Source organism: Lontra canadensis, unplaced genomic scaffold, assembly GCF_010015895.1.
Source record: "Lontra canadensis isolate GAN:19392208 unplaced genomic scaffold, GSC_riverotter_1.0 scaffold1, whole genome shotgun sequence".
NCBI classification, from domain to species: domain Eukaryota; kingdom Metazoa; phylum Chordata; class Mammalia; order Carnivora; family Mustelidae; genus Lontra; species Lontra canadensis.
The window spans coordinates 34,586,166-34,610,704 of record NW_022630995.1 but is presented as its reverse complement, the minus strand read 5'-3'; the positions used below and the strand labels follow the sequence as shown (position 1 = coordinate 34,610,704).

General features: G+C 34.5%; 1 protein-coding gene across 4 annotated transcripts in view; it reads right to left on the bottom strand.

Annotated features, from left to right (window-relative positions):
- Positions 1–24,539, bottom strand: part of PDS5A (PDS5 cohesin associated factor A) — a 135,305-nt gene that overhangs the window by 43,950 nt on the left and 66,816 nt on the right. For 3 of the 4 annotated variants that reach the window (XM_032853003.1, XM_032852985.1, XM_032852994.1), the window contains exons 10-17: positions 22,748–22,842; positions 21,708–21,853; positions 19,608–19,759; positions 17,979–18,092; positions 15,540–15,621; positions 14,193–14,241; positions 13,823–13,962; positions 6,198–6,313 (exon numbers count right to left, since the gene is read on the bottom strand). In XM_032853003.1, coding sequence (XP_032708894.1) covers positions 6,198–6,313; positions 13,823–13,962; positions 14,193–14,241; positions 15,540–15,621; positions 17,979–18,092; positions 19,608–19,759; positions 21,708–21,853; positions 22,748–22,842 — 894 coding nt within the window. Of the gene's footprint in view, positions 1–6,197; positions 6,314–13,293; positions 13,377–13,822; positions 13,963–14,192; positions 14,242–15,539; positions 15,622–17,978; positions 18,093–19,607; positions 19,760–21,707; positions 21,854–22,747; positions 22,843–24,539 lie in introns of those variants that run through there. The other variant, XM_032853012.1, reaches the window with a different exon arrangement.

Genomic DNA, 24,539 nt, shown 5'->3' with positions numbered 1-24,539 from the left:
GCTCTATCGTTTTACACTCCCATGGGAAATATACGAGGGTAACAATTTTTTCGCATCTTTTCCAACTCCTCTTTTTGATTACAGCCATACTACTGGGTGTAAAGTGGTGTTTCATTGTGTGTACACACACACACATATTCCCACCTCTGCACAAAAAAAACTGCTTTATGTCCCCTTATGTGGTCAATCTCCTTTTTCCATGCTGGCAATCACTGATCTAGTTTCTGTCACTATAATTTTACCACTTCTAAAATTTCATTAATTTTATGTCTGACATTTTTTATGTGACATAATTCTTTTGATATTCCTTCATGTTGTTGAGTAGAATCAACAGTTTATTCCTTTCTACTGCTGAAAAGTATTGTATCGTATGGATGTATCACAGTATGATTATCTAATTACCAATAGATGGACGTTAGGTATTCCTAGTTTAAAGATAAAAATAAAGCTGCTATATGCAATTAAGTATATGTACTTATGGCAATTTATGCTTTTTTTTCTTTTAGGCAATATCTAGAATTGGGATTCCTGAGTCATATGGTAACATTCTATGTCTACTTAATGTTAAAACCGTCTCTTGTATCATCAACACTTGGTATGGACAGTTATCTTTAATTTTAGCCATTCAAATGGTTGTACAGTGTTATTTCTCACTGTAATCCAGATTTATATTTCTCTAATGAGGAATAATGTTCACTGCCTTTTCCTGTACTTATTTCCTATTTGTGTATCTTACTTGCTGAAGTCTGCTCAAATCTTCTGTCCATTTTTAAATTGTATCGTTTGTCTTACTGAGTAGTAAGAATACTTTTTATATTCTGGATATAATCTTTTATCAGATATATACTTTGCAAGTCTTTTCTTCCACTCTGTAGCTTCGCTTTTCTTTCTCATAATGGTGTCTTGCAAAAAGGAGAAGGTATTTAATTTTCTTTCACTGCTTGTGCTTTTTATGTCCCATTTAAGAGATCTTGTTCACCCCATACTTTGTTTTAAAAGTTTTATTAGCTCTGACATTATATAGTTTTAAAAAGTTATTTTTAATTTGAGAAAAATACTCTGAATTAAACTTTCTGTTAGGAGGAAATGCTATAAATGATACATGTATTTAACAAGATTATAAATGTGTTTTAAAATTTTTATAAATGTATGGGATTATTTGTAAGAGGTCAGCCATGCATTTACTAAGTAAGTTTTACTGACTACCTATTACGTGCCAAGTCTTAGAATCTGTCCTGCAAATATAGTGCAAAACAAGACAGGCATAATCTTTTTTCATTATAATGTGGGCTGATCACCATTATGAGTAGAGCTATAAGTCTTGAAACCAGGACTATAGTCCTTCCTCTCATTAAAGTACTTTCATTTCTAAATTACAGAAATAATACATACTCCATATACTTCACAGGGGTATCATGCAGCAAAAATTATTACCAATTCGAGTACATGTTCAAAACTGCTTGGGAAATCTATGTGTCTCTTTCTCTTCTATGCTGTATAACAATGGATACAAATCTTCACCATTTTACCTCAGGTCTAAATCCTTCCGCTGAGCAGACTACCTACTTTATTTACCTTTAACCTAATAGAGAATAATGGAGGCCCTGAGTGAAAACCAGTTTTCTATACCCCTACCTTCTAACTTTCTCTAATTTTTATCTATTATTTTTTCAAGTCATAGGTGAAGATTTCCTTCTTCCTGTTTCTCTTCTTTAGGGATGCTGCACTATCATAATTCTATTCTATTCTATAGAATATTCTATATTCTATTCTACTCTATAATTCTATTCTATTCCCTTTTCCCCATCTTCAACCTCTCTTCTTTTCTATTAGTACCCCTCAAAGGTATTTCAATATTCAAAATTCCTTCATTAAAAACAACAAAAGACCCTTCTTCAAGTTCACTCCCTTCCCATCATCTCATTTTTCTCCTTTACTTTTTATAGCTGAACTGTCCACAGTGGCTGTCCCACATCCCTATTTATCTCCTAAAGCAGAGTTTCAAAGTGTGACAAGGTCTTTATCCCCTTTGATTTTCTCATACCTAAAGGTTGCTAAGTGGAACCTACTGGGATCCTGTTGAGTCAGGCCAATTGCCTCTGAGCTTGGGCAGTCTCCAATATTAATATCTCAAATATTATCATTTTCTCTGTGTATCATGATATGGATATTGAGAAGGACTATCCTAAGCTCTTCTCAATAGTTGAGTCATCTGGGTTTGCCCTTGCTCCCCCAAAGAAACCATTCTGGCCGTTGTGATGTTTTTCCCTTTTCTAAATCCAATGGATGCTTTTTAGTATCTATCTAACTTCTGGGTAGCATCTGACCCCTCCACCTTTTAGTCTGTCTTTTTTTTTTTTTTTTTTTAAGATTTTATTTATTCATTTGACAGACAAAGATCACAAGTAGGCAGAGAGGCAGGCAGAGAGCGAGGAAGAAGCAGGCTCCCTGCTGAGCAGAGAGCCCGATATGGGGCTCGATCCCAGGACCCTGAGATCATGACCTGAGCTGAAAGCAGAGGCCTCAACCCACTGAGCCACCCAGGTGCCCCTAGTCTGTCTTTTTTGTTATCACTCTTTTCCAATTTTTCTTCCACTGTTGACCATGCCTTCTTAAAATTTTTTTTTTAACTGAAGAACTGTCATATGATATTATATAAGTTTCAGGTATAAAGCATAATGATTTGGAATTTATAAATGTTCTGAAGTGGTCACCACAGTAAGTCTAGTTACCACCTGTCATCATACCACGTCATTAAAAATTTCTAAGAATTTGATGAATTTCTTATCTTCTGCCAGCCTCTTAATTTTCCTTAGGATTCAGTCCTCACCTTTTTCTTTTTAAAATTTACCCTCTCCCTGAGGTTTCAACCATTACTGCAATCACTACTTCACTCTCAACCATTATCTAAAGACAAATAACTAACTGGACCATGCATATGTGTATTTGTATAAACACAAATCTGGAGAAAATATACTAAAGAAAAATTGGTTATATTTAGGATGATTTTCTACTATCCTCATTCCTTTCTTCCAAATTCCTTCCTTATGGTTAAAAGTACATGCAATTTTCTAACTACTTCTTGATTCCTTCTGCCTTTGTTTTGTCTAATTTTTCTTCCTAAAATAGCTACTACTGTTCATTTAGTAATTACGATGTGTGAGGCATTGTGCTAAGTAGTTTATATATCTATGTCATTTTACGCCTCTCAACAATTCCAGTTGTTACTGTAATGTATTATTCTTATTTTAAAGGTAAGAAAATTAAAGCTCAGAGCAGCTTAAATAATCTACCCAAGGACACAGGGCTAGTGGCCTGGGCTGCTCTTCCCCTGCAATCTTTACCTGGCTACCCTCCATAATACCTACTGATCTTTCATTACCCATTTATGTGTGACCTATTTCAGAGCCTTCTCTAACAACAAATCTATCCCACACAATTTGGGTTATCTTACTATCCTTCTCCAGTTTACCCAATGTATTTTACAAACTGCTTCATTAAATATATGTTACGTGAATAAGTAAACCATCTATTTGTAATTTAATAGTCCATGAAGATTTGATTACACAGAAAGAATATCATATGACATATATATTTCTCATTAAAATTAATAAATTGGAATTTTGCATAAAATTAGTCTCTCAGAAACCCTAAGTTGATTTCTCTGAGCCTAAACACCTATGATGTTACTGAAAACATGGAATTTTTGGTCTTTTAAGACTGGAAATTAACCACTAGCTTATAATTTACAAAAGTAATGAAACCCGGGGCACCTGGGTGGCTCAGTGGGTTGAGGCCTCTGCCTTCGGCTCGGGTCATGATCCCAGGGTCCTGGGATCGAGCCCCGTTATCGGGCTCTCTGCTCGGCGGGGAGCCTGCTTCCTCCTCTCTCTCTCTCTGCCTGCCTCTCTGCCTACTTGTGATCTCTGACAGATAGATAAATAAAATCTTTAAAAAAAAAAAAAAGTAATGAAACCCTATGAAGCTTCATGGAAACAAACAGCAAATGCCCTTATATGTCTCTTTCACAGTCAATACACAAAGGCAAAAGTACTACTTACATGTATTACATCCTTGATTTACCCCATTAGAATTAAACGGCATAGAACAAAGGACAGTGACATCAAAATAATAAATCTGGTGGGAATGTAAATGGTATGGCCACTGTAGAAAACAGTATGGAGTTTCCTCAAAAAATTAAAAATAGAAATACCATATGATCCAATAATTCCACTACTGGGTATTTACCCAAAGAAAATAAAAACACTAATTTGAAAAGATATATGCACCCTTTTGTTTACTGCAGAATTATTTATAATAGCTAAGATATGGAAACGACCTAAATGTCCACTGATAGATGAATGGATACACACACACACACACACGCACACAGTGTAATGTTATGCAGCCATAAAAAGAGACAAGGTCTTGTCATTTGCAATAACAGGGATGGACCTAGAGGGTATTATGCTAAGTGAAATAAGTCAGACTGAGAAAGACATATACCATATGATTTACCAATATGCGGAATCTAAGAAAAAAAATAAACAAAAAGCAGAATCAGACCTATAAATACAGAGAACTGATGGCTGTCAGAGGGAAGACGGATGGAGGGATGGGCAAAATGAGTTAAGAGGAATGGGAGATATAGGCTTCTAGTTATGGAATAAATCATGGGAATAAAAAGTACAGCATAAATATAATATAGTTCATGTACATACAATATCATTGTATGGTGATACATGGGAGCTATATCTGTGGTGAGCCATTGATATAGAGATGTTCAATCACTATGTCGTACAGCTGAAACTAATGTAACATTGTGTTTTGAAGTAGACCCAAATAAAAAAAATTAAAAATTACTTCCATCCTTTGGAAAAATAAACAAATAAATCTATGGTTTTTGTCATTACCCAGCTGTGAACAAACCACTTATTCTCTAAAATCCTTAGTTTTATTCACAAGTAAGAAAACTGAATAAAAAGGAATTATCAGTTAAAGAGAAAAAAGACAAACATCGCTGTCATTAGCTCAGTTGTGTACTGTTGAAGTCTAACCTCCAGTACCTGATGTGATTATACTTGGAACAAGGGCCTTAAAAGATATAATAAAAAAAATGAAGTGAAATGTGTGGAGCACTATCCAATATGACTATAGTCCTTATAGGAAGAAAAGATTAGAACACAGACAATGTGAGACCTTGTGAGGAGACAGAAAGAAAGAGGCCATCTGCAAGTCAAGGAGAGAGGCTTCAGAAGAAATCAAACTTGCTGACACCTCTTTCTTGGACTTTGAGCCTCCAAACTGTGAGAAAATTAATTTCTGTTGTTTAAGTCACCCAGTTTGTGGTATTTTGTTATGGCGGCCCTAGAAAGTCAAAACAACTGGCATTTCAATACAACAAAAGCGGTAGTTCACATATCATCAAATAACTAATAGCTAGAACCAGCTCCTCTAATCCAAGGCTGTTTAAAAAGAGAACCAATAAAACCATACCATACCAAACCAAACCAAACCAAACCAAACCAAACCAAGAGGGAGAGAGAACCAGTTAAGTGCTTTGTAATAACCCAACGTGAAAATGAAGACGTATAGCTTATCTATTATGCCAGGCTGCTTAGTGTTACATGTTATCTCTGATTCTCATAATCATCCAACAGGGAGCTATGACAAACATATTGGAGTTAAAAATAAAATGAAAACTCAGATAAATTACTGGGCTTCTTCCAAAGCCACAAAACTGGTATGCAGTAGACACCGGTTATAAAACCAGATTAGTCTAAGGGGAACTTGTGCTCTTTTCAAAATACTATTGTTTTCACGTATTTCAAGTAAACAGTGATATATATTAAAGGAATGTTGTATGGCCATCAAAATGGTTAAGAAAACTCAAAGACTGATTGATATCCTACAGATACAAAATTTTCTTCTTTCTCCATTCTTGATGTTCTAGGTTTTCTTTAATGAGCACATACAGGCTAAAGATAAGAACCCTTAAAAAATAAAAACGCACTGAAGTAAGCCAATGACCAGAAAACAAAGCAGGCCCTTCTTTCAACTTCAATAATACATCCTTCTGCCATTAAAAAGGCATACAGGGGAACTTTTAGGTTTTCTTAGGGACCCAGAATTCAAATTTATAACACTGTGGTTTCAGATTATGTTCTATTTTTGAGTGAATATATTTCCTAGCTTACCTTATGGCTTCTGAATCAATGTGCACAGGTGCAATTCTTTCCAACAGAAATTTGACCATCTCTAGAAAAGGATTTGTTGGCTGCTTAGGATTTGCAAGTTTTCGAGCTATTTCTCTCTATAGAAAGGAAAGATTTTACCGTAAGTGTGATTTTTCAAAATAAGAAGATTATAGGTAACAAAAGCATTTAAAGATCCAAAACCAGCAGAATCTGCTTTAGAGCTGACTAAACTTCTGTCTTAGACCCTGACTAAAATTATATACTCATCAGGTAATCAATGCAAAATCTGGACTGTGGACAACAGAAAGGGGATGACATGGTATGACTTAATGCTTTCTTTCTCAAATTTCTCCCACGAAGTTATTGCTTAGTAAACAATCCTTTTTAATGCTCTACTTTTAAAAGTTAAAAATTTAAACTTTCATGGGTATGTCTTACTAGTTAATTTCAAAATTTACTTCAAACTAATAAACATAATGTTTATTTCATAATAATTTTATAATACGTATTTTATTTCAGTTATTGATTTGTTTTTTTTAAAGAGGGAAAGATTCATAAGTACATAATTTTTTAGTACATAAAGTAACTAACAGTTTTACAAAAAGTAAAAAGTAGTACATAAATAAAAGTGAAAGTAGTACATAAAGTTTTTTTAGTTCTGGAAGAGCATAGCTGATTTCAAAGACAGTGGTATTACATCAAATATCTTCTACAAAGAAAACACATTATTGAAGCAATTTCTAAAATATATAGAGCCTCCAAAGAGAAGGTTAAATTTACAAAGTCCTGGGCACTGGGGAAAGAAGTTTAATAATGAGGCTTTTAATTGAGATCTGTAATAAGTTGATGCAAATTTTGTCTGAGAGGATAAAGCACATTAACAGTGCTTTCCAAAATATAAAAGCACTAACAAATAAGTCACTTTTCATAAAAAAAAAAAGAAAAAAAAACAAAACAAAACAAACCCCAACATTAGTGATACATGTTCAGAGGACAAGGGGAAAAGGAAAAAATTCCTACTGTAGTTTCAGTGACATCTTGACATTAATTATAAAAATATTAAATTTGATACCATCCATATTTGTTAACAGAGCATGTCTCAGGAAAATTTCTTAGTCTTTAAGAGATTCCTGATTTATTTTGCAAGCTGTAAACCAACTCAGCAAAATTTTAGCATTTGAGAAAATAAAAATATTTCAGTTAGTGCTCAGTCCTTACATACTTTGCTCTAACCCATAGGTATACATTTTAAATCTGAATTTAAGTACGTTACTATCTTTTGAAATCAAACTTATTTTGTGTGAATCTCCCTAAAAGGAGATATTTATTCCCTAGTAAAAAAATTTTAATGCTTTAACCTAAGATAAAGTCAGTGATCATTTAATAACAAATAAATCTATTGGAAAATTGCTAGACAAACTATAAAGTCAGTACTTTGGAACAGATTACTAAAAAAGGAAAAACTAGGCATTAGGAGAAACAGTAATGGTAGAAAAAATAAAGGAAATGCCAAAGGGAGTAAGAGTAATTCACAATTACCTAATCAGTTATAACACTATAAAATACACCTAGGTACATAAACAATAACACTAGACACAATAAACTTTTATTTTAAAGTAAAACTTGAAAGTATATTTAAAGTTGGGCGTGGAGCCCAACATGGGACTTTAACTCATGACCCTGAGATCAAGACCTGAACTGAGATCAAGAATGAGATGATTTACCCAACTGAGCCACCGAAGCATCTGACAAAATTAAATTTTAAAACGTGATGATTTTGTATTCCAATATAACCTTACATTTAAGTAATCCCTCATACAATATTTTATGAATGCAATATTTAGGTATTCTTGCATAACAATGATATGTGATAATCTTAAGTGATACTAGGGATAAGCAGCAAGCTAAATTAGTTTGTGACAACAAAAACCAACTAATTATTTTGTAGCAACAAATCAACAGTTTCCTTATTTTCTTTACACAAGAAGAAAAAAGTATACCTACACATAATTTCAGTGCACAAACAAGAAATTTTATAACTGAAAAGCAGTTGACAAAGCTTCAAACAGAAGTAATCATTTGTAATCCTTTTAGGAAATGACAGCGGAAAGAATAAAGAAAATGAATTCTTTCTGCACCCCTGACAATATTTCCAAAATTTCTCACCAACTCCGGTAACAACGCAGATTGATACTACTACTGATATTCACTATTATTTAGTATTTTAAGCACCCTTAACAAGTATCAAGGAAATACAGAAATAGTCCCTATTCTCTCTCTTTTTTTTTTAAAGATTTTATTTGAGAGCACCTGAGTTCAAGAACAAGTGGGAGAGGGACAGAGGAAGAACCAGACTCCCTGCTGAGCAAGGAGGCAGAGGTAGGCCTTGATCTGGGGACCCTGTGATCATAACCTGAGCTGAAGTCTGACACTTTACTGACTGAGCCACCCAGGTGCCCCAACCCCTATTTTAACAAGCTTACAATTTATTAATTTTGTTATTACAAAACAGCTTAAAAAGTCTGCATCTGGGGGCGCCTGGGTGGCTCAGTGGGGTAAGCCTCTACCTTCGGCTCAGGTCATGGTCTCAGGGTCCTGGGATTGAGCCCTGCATCGGGCTCTCTGCTCAGCAGGGAGCCTGCTTTCCCCTTTCTGTCTGCCTGTCTCTCTGCCTACTTGTGATCTCTCTCTCTCTCTCGGTTAAATAAATAAAATCTTTAAAAAAAGAAGTCTGCATCTATATATTCTTTGTTCTTCATACATTTTTCTTTTCTCATTTTGACAATATTTTGTTTGCTTAAAAAAAAAAAAAAACAAAACAGTATTCTTTTACAGTGTTCCCTCTCATATACTTTTGTTTTCCTAATCAAAATGTCCCATAAGAGGATTTTATAGTATCAATATTTTTTGTAGCTGGAAACAGTAAACTAGATAAAGGCAAATTCTCATGAGAAGCAGTTTCTAAAGGTTTAACTTTCATGTTACAGTGACCTGTTGTTTTTGGTTCCCGGAGAGAGACAGAGAGAGATGGGTGGGTTTCCCCTACCAATAAGCAATTCTCCGGACACAAGCAGGATCTCCTACAATTCAGCTCAATTCTGATACTGTCTACCCTGAGGTAGCATTGGTTGGTTCCCAGAGGTTAAGAGTTCAGTCTTAAGGGACTGCTTCCCCCCAACCCCCAGACATCAGTCGAAAGCCCAGGTTGTTACCTACACTTCTGACCAACCGGCTGTAAATCTAGGTTCCCATGATCCCCTCTTTCTTTGGGTTTGACGAACTTGGTAGAGTAGTTCATAAAACTCAGAGCAAAATTTACTTCCCAGATTACTGGTTTATTATAAAAGAATGTAGATCTAGGAAAGAGCCAGAGGGAAGAGATGCACAGGGCAAGGTATGTGGAAAGGACAGAGAACTCCTAATCCCTCTGTGAGCCTGACCCTCTCCCCAAATCTCCACATGTCCACCAACCTGGAAGCCTCACTGAATCTTGTCTTTCTTGTTTTTAATGGAGGCTTCATTACATAGGTTTGATGATCAAATCACTGGCAACTGGTGACTGAACTCAATTTCCAGCCCCTCTGCTCTTCCCAAATGTCAGAGGGTAGTAGGAATGACAGTTCTAACCCTCTAATCATGTGATTGGCTAGGCGGGGAAGCAGTCCCCACCCTTAGGTGAGTTGCCAAAGGAACCATTAACATAACAAAAGACAACTTCCCATCTCTCAGCACTTAGGAAATTGAAGGGTTTTGGGTCTGTGCCAGAAATGGGGGACAAGACCCAATATATATTTCTTACTATAAATCACATCACACCTCATATCTTTCTCACTGAACCATAGAAAGGTTAAATTAAAAGAAAACAGGAAGCACATGATGATTGTTACTAAATAGCGTAAGTTAGCATCTCTCTCTCCTTTTATTCTTTTCTTCTCTACTTCTTCCAGGAACTATACCTATAAACGTTTATACCAACCAGCCTTAAATTTCAGACTTCTAAACACAGCTGCTGCAAGGCCACACATTGTTATCTTCTCCTACCCTTCAAACATATTCCCTGTTAACCTATCACTAAGCTAGAAATACAGCAGTCATTCTTGAAGTCGTGGTCTAATCCCCACTCGCCCTTTAAGATTCGATTCTGCAATCACTTATTCTAAAATAAGCTATTGCCATCTCCATCCCTGCTGTTCCTTTCTGTCACTGAAGTGCAAGATTCTATCAGAATACTTACCACACTGTATTCTCTATTGAAATATTTGCCTGCCTCTGTCACCTAAACTGCAACTTCAATGAGAGACCATGTAGAATGCAATTTACTAAATCCATGTAGTGATCTATAATTGTGTCTATAATGGTGATCAAGGGACAACCCAAAATTTGGCCTTCAGAAGATACAATGCACATTCAGGTAACCCCACAGGGAAGGGTTTTTTAAGGTGTGGTCCATGAAAGACTGGTATCAGAATCACTTTAAGACTGTTAAAAAGATGGAGATTTAGGATCCCTATCCACTTATTTTAAGAATTCCTAGTGTTCGTTATGAATATGTAACACCACAAGAATTACTTTTCATTTGCATCTCACAGGGCAGTGCAAGAGATCTTGTATTAGGTCATATACAAAATTTCATCTTATCTTATTCTAACAATCTTATGAGGTTGGTAATATTTATAGATGAAGAAAAAGGAAGCTCAGAAATATTGAGTAACTCACCAACAGTCAAAATGGTAGTATATAGCACAGCTGAAATTCAAACCTAGGACTGTCTCAAATGTTCAATTAATAAGCTTCCTGGAAAATCTTGAAGTTTAGCTCACACGGAGGTGCTACAGCATAAAAGAGCAAGCAGAGCTCATGCTATGGCAAATATGTGATCCGTCTCTAGGACCAAGGTGTGGAAACTCAAAACCTGAAGTCCAAAGGGAAAGCCAATCTATCCAGCATGTATCATAATACCATTGCTCATTCTCTCTCACTACAGCATCATGTATACATGTATTAATCCACAGTATGTGTCTATTACTCCTTGCTCAAAGTGCTTGATCTCCATTCCCACAAATTCTGTTACTGAGTAACGGTCACCTCTTGAGAAGTGACTGCCATTTAGAAAAAAAGGAAGCGGAAGTATATACACATTAGCAGGGGACAGAAAGGGACTCTCAGAGATGGAACAAAAGCTACATAGAGTGACAGAAAGTAAATTTTGTGTATTTCTTTTTTAAATTTTTTGGGAAGATTTTATTTATTTATTTGGCAGAGAGAGACACAGTGAGAGAGGGAACACAAGCAGGGGGAGTGGGAGAGAGAGAAGCAGGCTCCTTGCTCAGCAGGGAGCCCGATGTGGGGCTGAATCCCAGGAGCCTGTGATCATGACCTGAGCAGAAGGCAGACACCCAACGACTGAGCCACGCAGGTGCCCTAGTGTTTGCGTTATTCTTCTTTATTCTTTTCTTAAAACTTCAGAATGAAACTGTCAGGGAAAGAGGAATGTGATACTAGAGGGTATATGTTAACTAGTACCAGCAGCCCTTGTGGATAAAGACAAAACGATATAGATATTCTGGAAAACAGCAAAAACTCTTGTAACAGTGGTCATTTTCCTGAGAATTTAAAGGGTATTATAAATCCTATTTTATACTCAAGAATATACAGATAAGTTAAATAATGTGCTCAGAATACACAATGCTAATGTAAAAGCCAGAAGTTACTGTGAAACGTCCATCAAAGAAAATAAACTAAAAAACATAAATAGCAGAAATTTTTTCTTCTAGAATAGAGTTCTATTAGCTATTCTGTGGTCCATTTCTTAAAATATCCTCAGAATAACCGCCCTCCTCCAAACCCACCAAAAAGTATCATTACCGTGCTCTTCCCAGTGCAACCGCGGTCCTCATCTCTACTTCGCGGGTTGCTAAAATCAGGAGTGCTGACTGGCTGCACTGCAGGCCGTGGTATTCATCCTGGGATATTTTGGTTACAAACATCTGTTTTACATATACTTTTTGGATTTGGAAACTCTTAAGATATTTATGGTCTGACAAATAGTAGGAATTCATGTTATTTGCAATTTTTTCAAACTCAAGCTCAATTTCTGTTTTCTCAGACCAAAACACCACTTGATTGTTCTTTCTCAAGGTCATTTGTTGAGCAGTACTCAGTTTGTACTGTTTGTACTGGCTCCTCCTACAAACAATGGAATGTATTGAAAGAACACTATTGAGGACCCGTAAGATCTAGACTCTACCTGTAGCTCAGCTACTATCACCAGCTGAAACCTTAAAATTCACTGTCTTTATTTGTAAAATGAGGTAAACTTGTAAAATGAAAACCCTTTCTTTTTTTAAGAGATTTTATTAATTTGAGAGAGCGAGAGCGAGTGAGCGAGCATGTGTAAGCGAGGAGAGGTGCAGAAGGAGAGAGAGAATCTCAAGCAGACTCCGTACTGAGCACTGAGCCCCATGCAGGACTCTATCTCACGACTCTGAGATCATGACCTGGGCCAAAATCAAGAGTTGGACATTTAACCCACTGAGCCACCCTAGTGCCCTTAAAGCAACTATTTCTAAGGTCTTTTCTAAATATTTCATTCTACGATCCAATTACATTAGTAGATACCCTGCAGGACACAGTACTCTAGAACTAGAATACTAAACGCCAAAGACATAAATGCAACCTTTTAACTGTTTTCAGCAAATCACCCTGCTCAGAAGGGCAAAAGCAGAGGCAGTCTGAGCACTGACCACTTTGTATATACATCTATTATAGTCCTCATCTCTTTATACACAAATAATTATTGCACTCTAATTCTTTCTAGAACAAAGTTAGACATAAATATCTGAAATAATTTTCTTTTCTCTTACTCAGCTCTGTAAGCCTGGTCCCAAACACAGTAGTTGTAACATATGTAATATGACAGAAATATAATTTATTTAAATCCTAAAGGGCAGCGCAGGGCCAGGCATTATGATATATATACACAGATACACCCACAAAATTTTCTAATCATGAGTTTTTTAATGTTTATAGATGAGAAAAATGATTCTACAAAATACTGAAGAACTTACTAAAGGTCACACTGGTAGTTAATGGTACAGCTGAAATTCAAACACAGAAAAATGCTGAATAAATGAATGGATGAAGTTTTCCTTCCTGATATTTTCAATGAATACTGGTTTTCTATAAAATAAAGAATCCAGGAATAGAATGAAGACAAAAGCCTAAAAGGAATTACCTTATCTATAAATGCATATATGGCAATGTAACTGTTGCTAATTTCTTGACAAGGGTTATTTCCATGCTAATACGTGAGTGAAGAAAATGCATACACACATAAGCATTTAGAAAATTCTATTTACTTAACAAATGTCTACTAAATACAAAGCATACTGTCCTGCTCAATTCCTAGGACCAACCTCTTTGGCTTAGTTCTCTAGTGTTTTTCCTGGAATTTGGCTAAACAGTGGTAAGAGAGCTAAGCTAACCACAGATACACTTCCGGATGATTTTGAGTTCACAATATTGTTAAATTAACACAAATAATTTATGTAAAGCAGACTTTAATAAAATATAAATTTCAACAAAGCAAAGCTAAAAGAACACGTGCAGAAGTATAATTTACTAACCACACAAACATCTGCCTGTTTGCATGAACAGGTTGGGCTGATTAATAACTCCAGCTGAGATCGCAATTTTTCATCATCACCAAGAACCTGGTTAAATTTCTTCACAAAATCTTGTGCTTTCCCAGGGTCAGGCAAATTCTCTGTAAAATTGAAAGAGAATCCGTATTATAAAAGAAAAACTACCAAACTAAAAGCAAGCTCTCTTAAAAATTATGCTGAGCTACCAAAAATTAATCAGCCTCCCTCGTTCTTAGAAATTAAGATGATTACTTTCTCTTACTTAGTATTAAACTGATAGTCCCATTATGTAAATTATTTGTCTGTTTTGATGTTTATTATACATATATACGGAATGAATAAACAGACTCACTTGCTATGGTCATCAGCTTTCCAAACATCGCAGAACAGTTAGCCTCTGACTGAAATTTAAAACAGAAACAAAAGAAGTCATATGTGCTACCAAATTTCTGTAAGAAAATCCAATTACACATTTTTAAAGAAAAACAAACAAACCAAACTAAACCAAAACAAAAAAACATCACAAACCAGTTGCCAGAAAATCTATACCTTAAGTTGATAACAAAGAACTGTGGAGTGGCAACAACTATTGAGTTAGGACAAAGAGAAGGAAAGGTGATGTCATAAAGAGGTTTTAAATATTAAAAAGGAGTACATAACTTCCACAAGGAAAACATCTTGCCAGAATACTGACCTGAAGATAATGGAAATAATTATCATCAAAATTACTGTGAAACTATACATCAAAGAAAATTAACTAAAATGTTAAGAGTAGAAAAAAATTTCTTCCTATTCTGAATAGTTCTATTAACTATTCTGTGGCCTATTACTTAAATAACCTCAGAATATCCTCTACCTTCCAAAAAGTAATTTTGTATAGTCCAACACAATAATAAAGTATTACTTTATTACTAAATTTGTATGACATGGGAATAATTTGGATCAGAAATTGGTAAACTATGGTCCCATGAACCATCTGTTATTGTTAAAGTTTTGCAGAAACACAGTCACAGTCGTTCATCTACATATTGTCTATGACTGCTTTTGTGATTTTGGAAACAGAGTTGAGCAGTTCAACAGACTTTATGGCTGGTAAAGCCTAAATTTTTGTAATCTGATCATTCATAAAAAAATTTTGCCAACCCTTGTTTTAGCATTAATAGACCCTTGAAGGGTCTCTGTCTACAAGTTCCTAGTTAAGAACACCTATTCTAGTAGCAAACACATTTAGAAATATATTAAGAAATTATTCACATTTCTTTCTCCCATCTTCCAGATGACGTCGGGCAGAATTTTTTTGTTAATTTGACTTTGCCATATTTATAGAATTGGTACCTAATTTGATATTAACTCTACAATGAAGGACCCAAAATCATGGAGTAAAAAAAAGCAAATCATGGTTTCTCATAAAATTTTATCTCGATGCTTAATTCTTATTATTTGAAAATGGATGAACCATATATAAATTCTTAGTATCTAAAATGATAAACTAGAAATTACCATTTATTTGTTCATGCTAGAAAATAAGATTTTGTTATATTCATTTACAGTGAAAATACAGCTTGGAAAACTAGAGAAATTATGTGTAACCAAAATTTGGAAAACAATAATAGTTTTTACTTGCTTCATTATATGTAACTACACAAAAACTGAACAATGACCATAACAAACTATTAATTTAAACAAATCATGAACCTACTGTAGGTTGCTTGTGCAAATCCAACAGTTCTCGTACATGACTTCTAAGCATGTTCTGACACTTCCACATTTCATTGAGAGCTCTGTTAATAAATATGAAAAAATATGTAATATAACAATCTGGTAATTATTCAACTTTACTATTTTTCTTGCTGTATGGGACAGATACACCATGCTTCTCCATCTATTTAAAAATTTTAAGCAGCAGCACCAGCATTTATTTACGGGACTAAGACAGGTAGGTTTAAAATAGTAAATAAAAGGCTTCTTATAAAAGAAAGTATTTAAGAAGTTTTAGGACGATGAATAGGATCTTTCTAGGTAAATGGGGACTGAAAGACTTTTTTTTTTTTCTTTAAAGATTTTATTTGTTTGAGAGAAAGAAAATGCTGTAGTGGGAGGTTGTGGGAGGGGCAGAGCGAGAGGCAGAAGCAGACTCCCCACTGAGCAGGGAGCCAGACGTGGGGCTTGAACCTAGTACCCCGAGATCATGATCTAAGCCAAAGAGTGACACTTAACCAACTGAGTCACCCAGGTGCCCTGGACTGAAAGACATTCTAAGCAGAGGAAACTAGAATGTTCTAGTACAAAAAAAGATAAAATGTTATCAAAATGCCTGGGATAGGTAACAAAATTTTTTTTTTACATATTTGGGGCAGAGAGTGTGAATGAAGTATCATCAGGAAGCAGGAACACACTGCAGAAAAGGATCAGATCATAAAGGCATTTTCATGGTAGGCTGAGGTATGAATGAAGGGCTGCAGAAATGAACTTCACAGAAGTGATGCAGATTCAAGGCATCAAATTTAACTTGAGTATTTATTATTCTAGACTTCCTTCTCTCCATGAAAGCAATTTTTCTTCTCTCACAAACCCAGTTCATAATTCCAGGTGCCCAGAGGGATCTCTGAGATATTAGTCTATGCTGGAGTATTATTTGCCAATATTTTGAAATACAGAGAGATCAAAACCTTAGGCCAGGGATTTACTACCTAGGATGAGCATCAGGAACCACCTGCAAATTTTTTAAATGGCCAATGTCCCCTAATACAATACACTAGGGACCCAACATAAGTTACCTCTGTAGAATTTCTGCTGAAAATGCATAAGCCCAATCTAATAATGAAGAAACACTGGATGAACCCAAATTGTGGGGATATTTTACAAAATTGGACTGGACCATGCAATACTCTTTCCCAATCATCAAAGTTATAAAAGATAAAGAAAGGCTAAGGAATGGCTCCAAATTAAGATAACCAGAGATATGACAATGAAATATACGATCTGTAATCCTAGAATGGAAAATAAAAAACCTCATAAAGCACATTACTGGAATAACTAAGGAAACTTAAATACACATTAGATTAGACAATGATATTGCATCAATGTTAAATCTCTTGATTTTGGTAAGAGTACTCTTGGTCATATAAGAGAGTATCTTGCTCCTAGGGAATATACACTGAAATATTTAGGGGTAAATGGATCTAGTGTCTGCAATTTACTCTCAAATGGTTCAGAAAAAAATATTTATGTAGAGAGAAAGAAAAAGTATATGCAAATGGCAAATGATAAAGCAAATGACGAATCTGGGTAAAAGGCACACGTCATAACACTTTCTACTATTCCCGTAACTTTTCTATAAGCTTGAAATTATATGAAAGTTAAAAGACAAATACATAAAATACAATATACACATATTATAATAATACATACACACACACACACACACACACACACACACGAGCTGAGGTTCTTTTCAGAATAATCGGAATTCTTAGTGACAGGACATGTTTATTTTTTAAAAAGCTTTATTACAATGGAGTGACCACACATTCTAGTTAGCCTGGGACAGTTAACGTTTATGCCAACTGCCGGATCAAAAATATTAATAGCGCCTTTCAGTTTCAAAAATATCCCAGTTCAGACAATCATATGGTCATTCTACACAGGGGTGATCTGAATATACTTTCCTGATTCAGAAGCAGGATTTAGTTCTTAGGATTCGTACTGTAAAGCTCCAACAGTGTAATTTAGATCCCTTTCAACAGGTAGACAAAAGTCATTTTGACAAGGGGATTTCTTTGAATCCCTGAAACTGTGTTACTGACTCAGTTGCCAAATATGTCTACACATACTGGAATTTCTGCTTTTAATTTCTCTGACCTTCTAAAAATTTTTTGTATAAACATTATCTAAGGTTCTTTTTTCCCTTGAGACCATGTGTGAGTGCAAGGGGTGGGTTGGGTGGGGGCAGAGGGAGAAAATCTTAATCAAGCTCCGTGCCCAGCCCCCAGGCGAATAGAGTCAGACCCTTAAATGACTAAACCGCCCTGACTTCTTGATTCAACTAGAAGAAGCAACAATCCCATCAACAATTAGATAAGGCAAAGTAATTTTACAAAATCTTTAACTCCAAACAATCATTTAAAAAGTAACTTACTTGACAGCATTTGGATCCAAACTAGCATATAAATAATATAAGCATTTCATTCTCTCTTCTGTTTCCAAGTTGTGGGGGACAAGATACTGAGCAAAGATTTTCTCTACCAACAGTCTATAAAACAAAAAATCCCAATAACAATTATTCTATTTTTTTTTTTTTAAGAAGCAACAGCCCTTTTATATTCTAACCACCTCATGCAAAGATACCAGATCTATGTGTGTAAATACAGTGGAAAAGATTAGTAGGTGACCAGTTCCTTTCCTTGGAGTATGGTTTTTATTTGATTGTTGGTGGTTCTTGTTTTTTGTTTTTGGAGTACTCTCTATGCCCAATGTGGGGCTTGAACTTGTGAAATCAAGAGTTGCATGCTCTACTGACTGAGACAGGCAGGCACCCTGGGTATAGTTATTTTAAAATTTAGAGCTATGGTTGCTATTGTGGCTTCATTTTTTGTCAGTATGGAACATTTGTTCTAAAAGGGTTTATATGTTATTCCTAAATACAGGGTGCGAGGCTGTGCCTGCTATTCTTCATCACTCCTGAGCTACAGGAAATTACTTAGCAGTCACGGACAGCTAATTCTAAAAAAAAAAAGAAAAAAGAAAGAAAGAAAGACCCCAAAACCAAACCAAAACAACCCAACACCCCCCCCACACACATTAATTTCTTCCAATTACAATCCAACTCCTTTCCCATGAGGTCATCTAAAATCGGGGGGGGGGGGTCTTCCTTCATATTACCACTTCCTGAAAATTTAGCTTTTCCTGTGTGTAGCTGATCTCTCTTCTCTCCACAGTCTAAATTCCTTAATGATACTGGAATAACCATCTTGCTAAGCTTATATTTATTAACTAGAACCACAAGAATAAGACAATACTAGAAATCTTCATTAATCAATAAAATACACAGCCAGTGATGCAGAAGTTATCAGTCTAGTTCTATCAAACACTGCAAAGCACTTTGCAAAAACCAAAATCATTACTACAACCCAATATAGAATTACAAGTAATATTCAGAAAATGAAACAATGTAAGTCCCTAATACAAGGAAAGAAATTTTGTAACAACTATGGGGATGCATGTTAATTTGACATACTGTGGTGATCTCTTCCCAATATATACAAATACAGAATCATTATGTTATATACCTATAATCGTTATGTGTCGATTGTTCCTCAATTAAAAAAACATCAGAGCACTGCCTCTAATGATACCTACTGTGTTGCAAAAAAGTAAAAATAGTAACTAGCAGTTATTGAATAGTCTCATATTGACAGGCTTGGGCTAGGGAGCTTTGTTTTTTTATTTAATCCACATGACCATCTTGTATGGAAAGCTTTATTACTTTTTAGATAAAACCAAGGTGCACAGAAGTCAGCTGTGTATAAGCACACGTCTAATAAGGTGAAGAATGAATATCTGGTCTCTGGTCTGACCCCAAAGCCCATACCCACTTAATTATGCTACTTGACAATTTGTACCAGTCTTATTTAAATATAGAATGTATAAATATGCAGAAAGTGATTTCCAAATTTAGAAACAATTAAAAAATTAAGAAGTATATATGTCAAAAAAAAAATCAAAAGCACTTTTATAGTCATCCATTCTACCAACATGCCAGACTCACTTGTCATCGATGCTATTCTGATAATAAATATGCAAAAGTTTGTCCTTTATCCAGCTGACTTTCTCTGCAGCTTCCTTTCCTGCTTCACCATGAAGACAGTATTTCTTATAAAGCTGAGCCAGACCCATCATAGCTTCTTTTCTTACTCGCCACTAAAAAGTATAAAGTTTATTGAATGAGCAAGATACCAAACTTTAGTATACAAATCTGCAAAAACTGGCATTTCTTCACTAGGTTTTACAATCAGACTTATATGTACCTAAGCTGGCATAATAGTTATTCTCCTAAGAAGCAACAAATTGCTTTACCAGTAATTTTGAATATTCCTATTCATAAATCAGACTATTTAAAAAATTGTCTAATGCAAATACTACTAAATCACCTACCAATTTATTTCCCTCACAGCCAAGCAATCAGTAGTAAATCTTGCACATGATTTCATTAGATTCTGTCTAAAAAATATGCCCAAGTTTTAAAACTGATGAAAACGTAAAAGAGAATGTGATTTACTCTGCAACCAAAAGCCCTATCATTTGTAATGTTTTATCCTAATTACATTCCTTTTGATATTAACTCAGAATAAAAATAAAATTTAGTATCAAGATCCTAAATTACAAAGTTGGAAAGCACCTTAGTGATCATTTTAAGTGAACTTCTTTACTTTATAGATTAAAAGGGCAAATGATTTACCTAGCCACATACTAGTTAGTGGAAGAAGACTCTTTGGGACTTCTAGAGACTGGAACAGTTTGCTAGGAGGAAAGAAAGGTGGCAGGAAGAAGGTCGATAAAAAAAGGAGACTATAAAAACCTACAGTTAGAACCACGACAGTGAGATGTAATTTAAAAAAAAAAACTAGAAAAGATATTTGTCTCAATAACAAATCAGAGCATATGATCTTTGGTTTATTTACATTAATATTTCTTTACAATCTTTTGTATAATTTCTTCATTTTTAGGATATTTAGATGGAATGAAACTTTGTTCCCATATAACAGGTAACTGATGCCTTTGACATTTCACACATGAAACCAAATAATGTAAGCAGTGAAATCTAAGAATAAGTCCTGTCCCCACATTTTACAGAGGAGAAAACAAATTTCAGAAAGGCTATACACAAGGTCATCTAATTTACTGCACCAAAATTGGGGTCCTAAAAAAATATCTAGTAGATGCTATTATGACCATATCACACAGCCTCAGGAAGATTCATTTATTCAACTCTTTCAGAAACTATAAACAAACATTAGCAGAAGCAGGAGTGAAATGTTTCTAAAACGAAGAAATAATACAAATGGTAATACCTTCAATCAAGTGTGTGTATGGAGGTTGGGGCGGGAAAGTTACTAGCTAACCGACAGGTAGAGCTTCATTTCATTTAAATAAAAGCCAAGAGGAAAAACTTGTTCAAAGTTGTAATTACTGATACAGTTGAACATGTTAAATAGCGCCTGCCTGACATACTTGCCTCCTCTACCAAAATAGTTAGAAAGAACCTAAAGAATACCTTTGCTGTATTTTATAACCAAGAAATATAGTTTTACTCTGAAACTACTGCTAAAGGACACTGGTTTTACGAGGACGGTGTGTTTTCAACTATGCCCCAAATAAAACAGCACACTGCAAAGGTAACTGATGTTCAAGTTGTTAATACGATGCCTAATCAGCCTGCCCGGCATGTCTGTCTCTGGCTTACAGCTGACACTATTCCTTAGCAACAGGTTTTGTTGTTCTTAGTACTAGTCTTCCTTAACAAATCATGTTTTTAACTGTAACCAGAGAGAGGAAGTCACACAAAAAAGTATCTGAACATATGACTGTCACTTCAGCCCTTAGCATGGCATAGCGATACAGAAATATCACTTTCATATAAAGTATGATATATTTTTAGCCCAATGAATGATAGATCCAGCTAAGATTATGTGACGCGGTCACTTTTGAAAATGGTAACTGTAAGAAAAACAACATAGGTGATCACTCACTATTCTACTGAAACTCGTAACTGAAAAGGTAAATTAAAACTTTAGAAATAATTTCTTTGTCTTTAGTAAACATTTTAAATATAATAAATTACAAAAGAATAAAATTCCTCAGATTTTACCCGTTTATCCAGTGTTCTTTCTCTTACAAAGCCAAGGAGTTGATCATTTACTAAGGCAAGGTCTCTTTTGGCAGCTGTTATTATAGTAACAATGACATCATGACGAATAGCCTCTTCGGGATCATGTGACCTAACTTTCAAATATTCTGTAATAAGAGAAAAAAACTAAAGCTAAATGTTAGCTATGATACTTGTCATGTTCAGAATGACAGAAAAGACTAACGCTTTAGGCTTCTATCCATACTGAAACAATGTTTACAAAAAGTGGTATGAATTAAAATAATTTTATTTCTGATGTGGCAATACCCTACATAATCACAAAATAAAATACACCACACTATTTCTTACTGGAGTCACATCTTAATAAATAATGTATTTTACTTCAACTATTGTGGAAAAGTCAAATCACAATGAAATACCTGATTTATATATTCAGGATTTAAGTTACAGTACAAATTAAGAGAAATAAAAGAAAAATAGTAAAAATGCTTACAGCAAGTTTGCTGACAGGTATATTTCTGTACATTACACAATATAAAATACATAGTAACTATAATTCTATGACCTCTAAAAAAGATTCTTAAATAATTACAATACAAACAAAACCAAAACAAAAAATGATTCTTCTCTTTTGGTAAAATCATTTATTTGCCAATACCAAACAAGCAAGTTCAAATGCTCCATGTTCAAGTTAAGAATGGGAAATTCTAGTCTACTCCAGGAGATAATCACTTTCCGGGTTATTATTAGATTATGTTTCTAAATTTAATTATCATATAGGTATAATGATTTGTGCCCAAACCCAATGTCTACTTCCTCAAACTATGATTTCCAAAAAATCCTGAAGGATTACAATATGAAGATTTCAAGAGTAATTTTATTATATAAATATAAAAATCACTTATCAGCCCAGGACTGATAAAAAACTGAAGTAGAGGGAGAGTTAAAACCTCTTCAGATACTAAATTTAAGGTCAAAGGTCACATCTAAAATATATTTGTGTGATTACTCTCGTATTTATAATAAATCAGCCAGCTTACCTGTGAGATCCTTTGCTAAATCTGGGTGATTCATTAAACAGTGACTGGCAAATTTCACACTTTCTAATCTCACAGGAACGTGAATGTCATTAAATCTACATGGAAAAGGTTGTTACAGATTAGTTGTAAGGCAAAATAATTATTTTCAAATCTACATTACATAAGTGCCTATAAACAACAGTTACCAATAAAAAAGTGTGTTATTTTATAATAACAGTATGTTCTGAAGGGAGAATATAAAAAAATACATATTTTCACAAAAACATTTTTGAAAACACAATGTTTACCATGCTAAAACAAAAGTATAAATACATCCCCCAATCCAAAATACATACTTTGTAGAGCCCCAAATTTAAGAGCCTAGTTATAACACAAAACAAAAAATAAAAATTTAAAACCTACAAAATGTACTTGAAAAAAGTTAAAAGGGGAAAATACTGGATGAAGAGGTAGAAAACAAATCATATGAGAGGCAGATCTAGAAGTTCAAAGTAAAGTTCATAAATATATGTGTCATAACTGCCTTACAACAAAAAAGTTTCATATGCTGGGATGAACTTGTATTAGAGTACTCTTTCAAAGGTTGAGTATATTGCAAAAATGCAATAAATATGAAACACCACATGTAGATCCCAGCCTGTACATAATAAAGGTAAACTTAGCAACTCTCAAATTTAAAATTATGGGCAATTTAAAAACAATTGTTAATTAAAAAAATCTGTTTTTAAAAAGCAAAACTATTTTTAAAGTAATCTCATAAGATAACCAATTAAAGTTATATAATAAATGCCTTTTTAAAAAAAGATTTTTTTTATTTATTTGAGAGAGAGAGAGAAAAAGAGAGAGAGCACAAGCAGGGGAGAGGCAGAAGCAGACTCGCTGCTGAGCAGGTAGCACTATGCCCCAGGATCCCAGAACCATGACCCGAGCCAAAGGCAGATGCTTGACTGACTGATCCACCCAGGTGCCCCAATAAATGTCTTAATAAATAAAGCTTACTTTTTTCTTACTTTCCTAAGTAAAGACTAAAATTACAATAATTTTAGGATTTATAAATTTTCTTTTTTAAACTTTTTTTTTAAAGATTTTATTTATTTATTTGACAGAGAGAGAGAACACAAGTAGACAGAGAAACAGGCTCCCCGTCGAGCAGAGCCCAATGTGGAGCTCGATCCCAGGGCCCTGAGATCATGACCTGAGCCGAAGGCAGAGGCCCAACCACTGAGCCACCCAGGCACCCCAGGATTTATAAATTTTCTAAATGCCAGAGAAAAATGAAATCATTACCATTTATGATCAACTAAATTATAAAGTATCAAAACACTTATTGCTAAATAATTAAGGAAAATAATACAGTAAAACAGATAGACTGGTAATACTTCTTTGTTTTAATGAATTCAATGAATGAATGCTTCATATGTTGAAATATGAAGGAGACTGATTATTAGAAATAGCAGTGAATATAAAATTATGAATATAAGAAGTTTCTTTCAGTTGATTTAGTTTTTTAAGTAATTGTTTTGCTATAAACATCGAGGCAATCACAAGGACAGAATCACTCCTCTTGTTTATTGACAAGTATAGTTGTTTCATTCCCTCTACTTTAAGTTGCATAAAATCAAGTTTAATTATTCAAAATAGCCAGCATTTACAGACCTTCAAAATGGCCTGTTCTAAGTAAATTAAGATGGTCGGTGTCAGAGATTTCTCAAATATCAAAATATAACTGGCAAATCTAACCTGGGATCATTATAATGAATTTAAGAAAACTTCTAAGCCCACCTTCTGAATC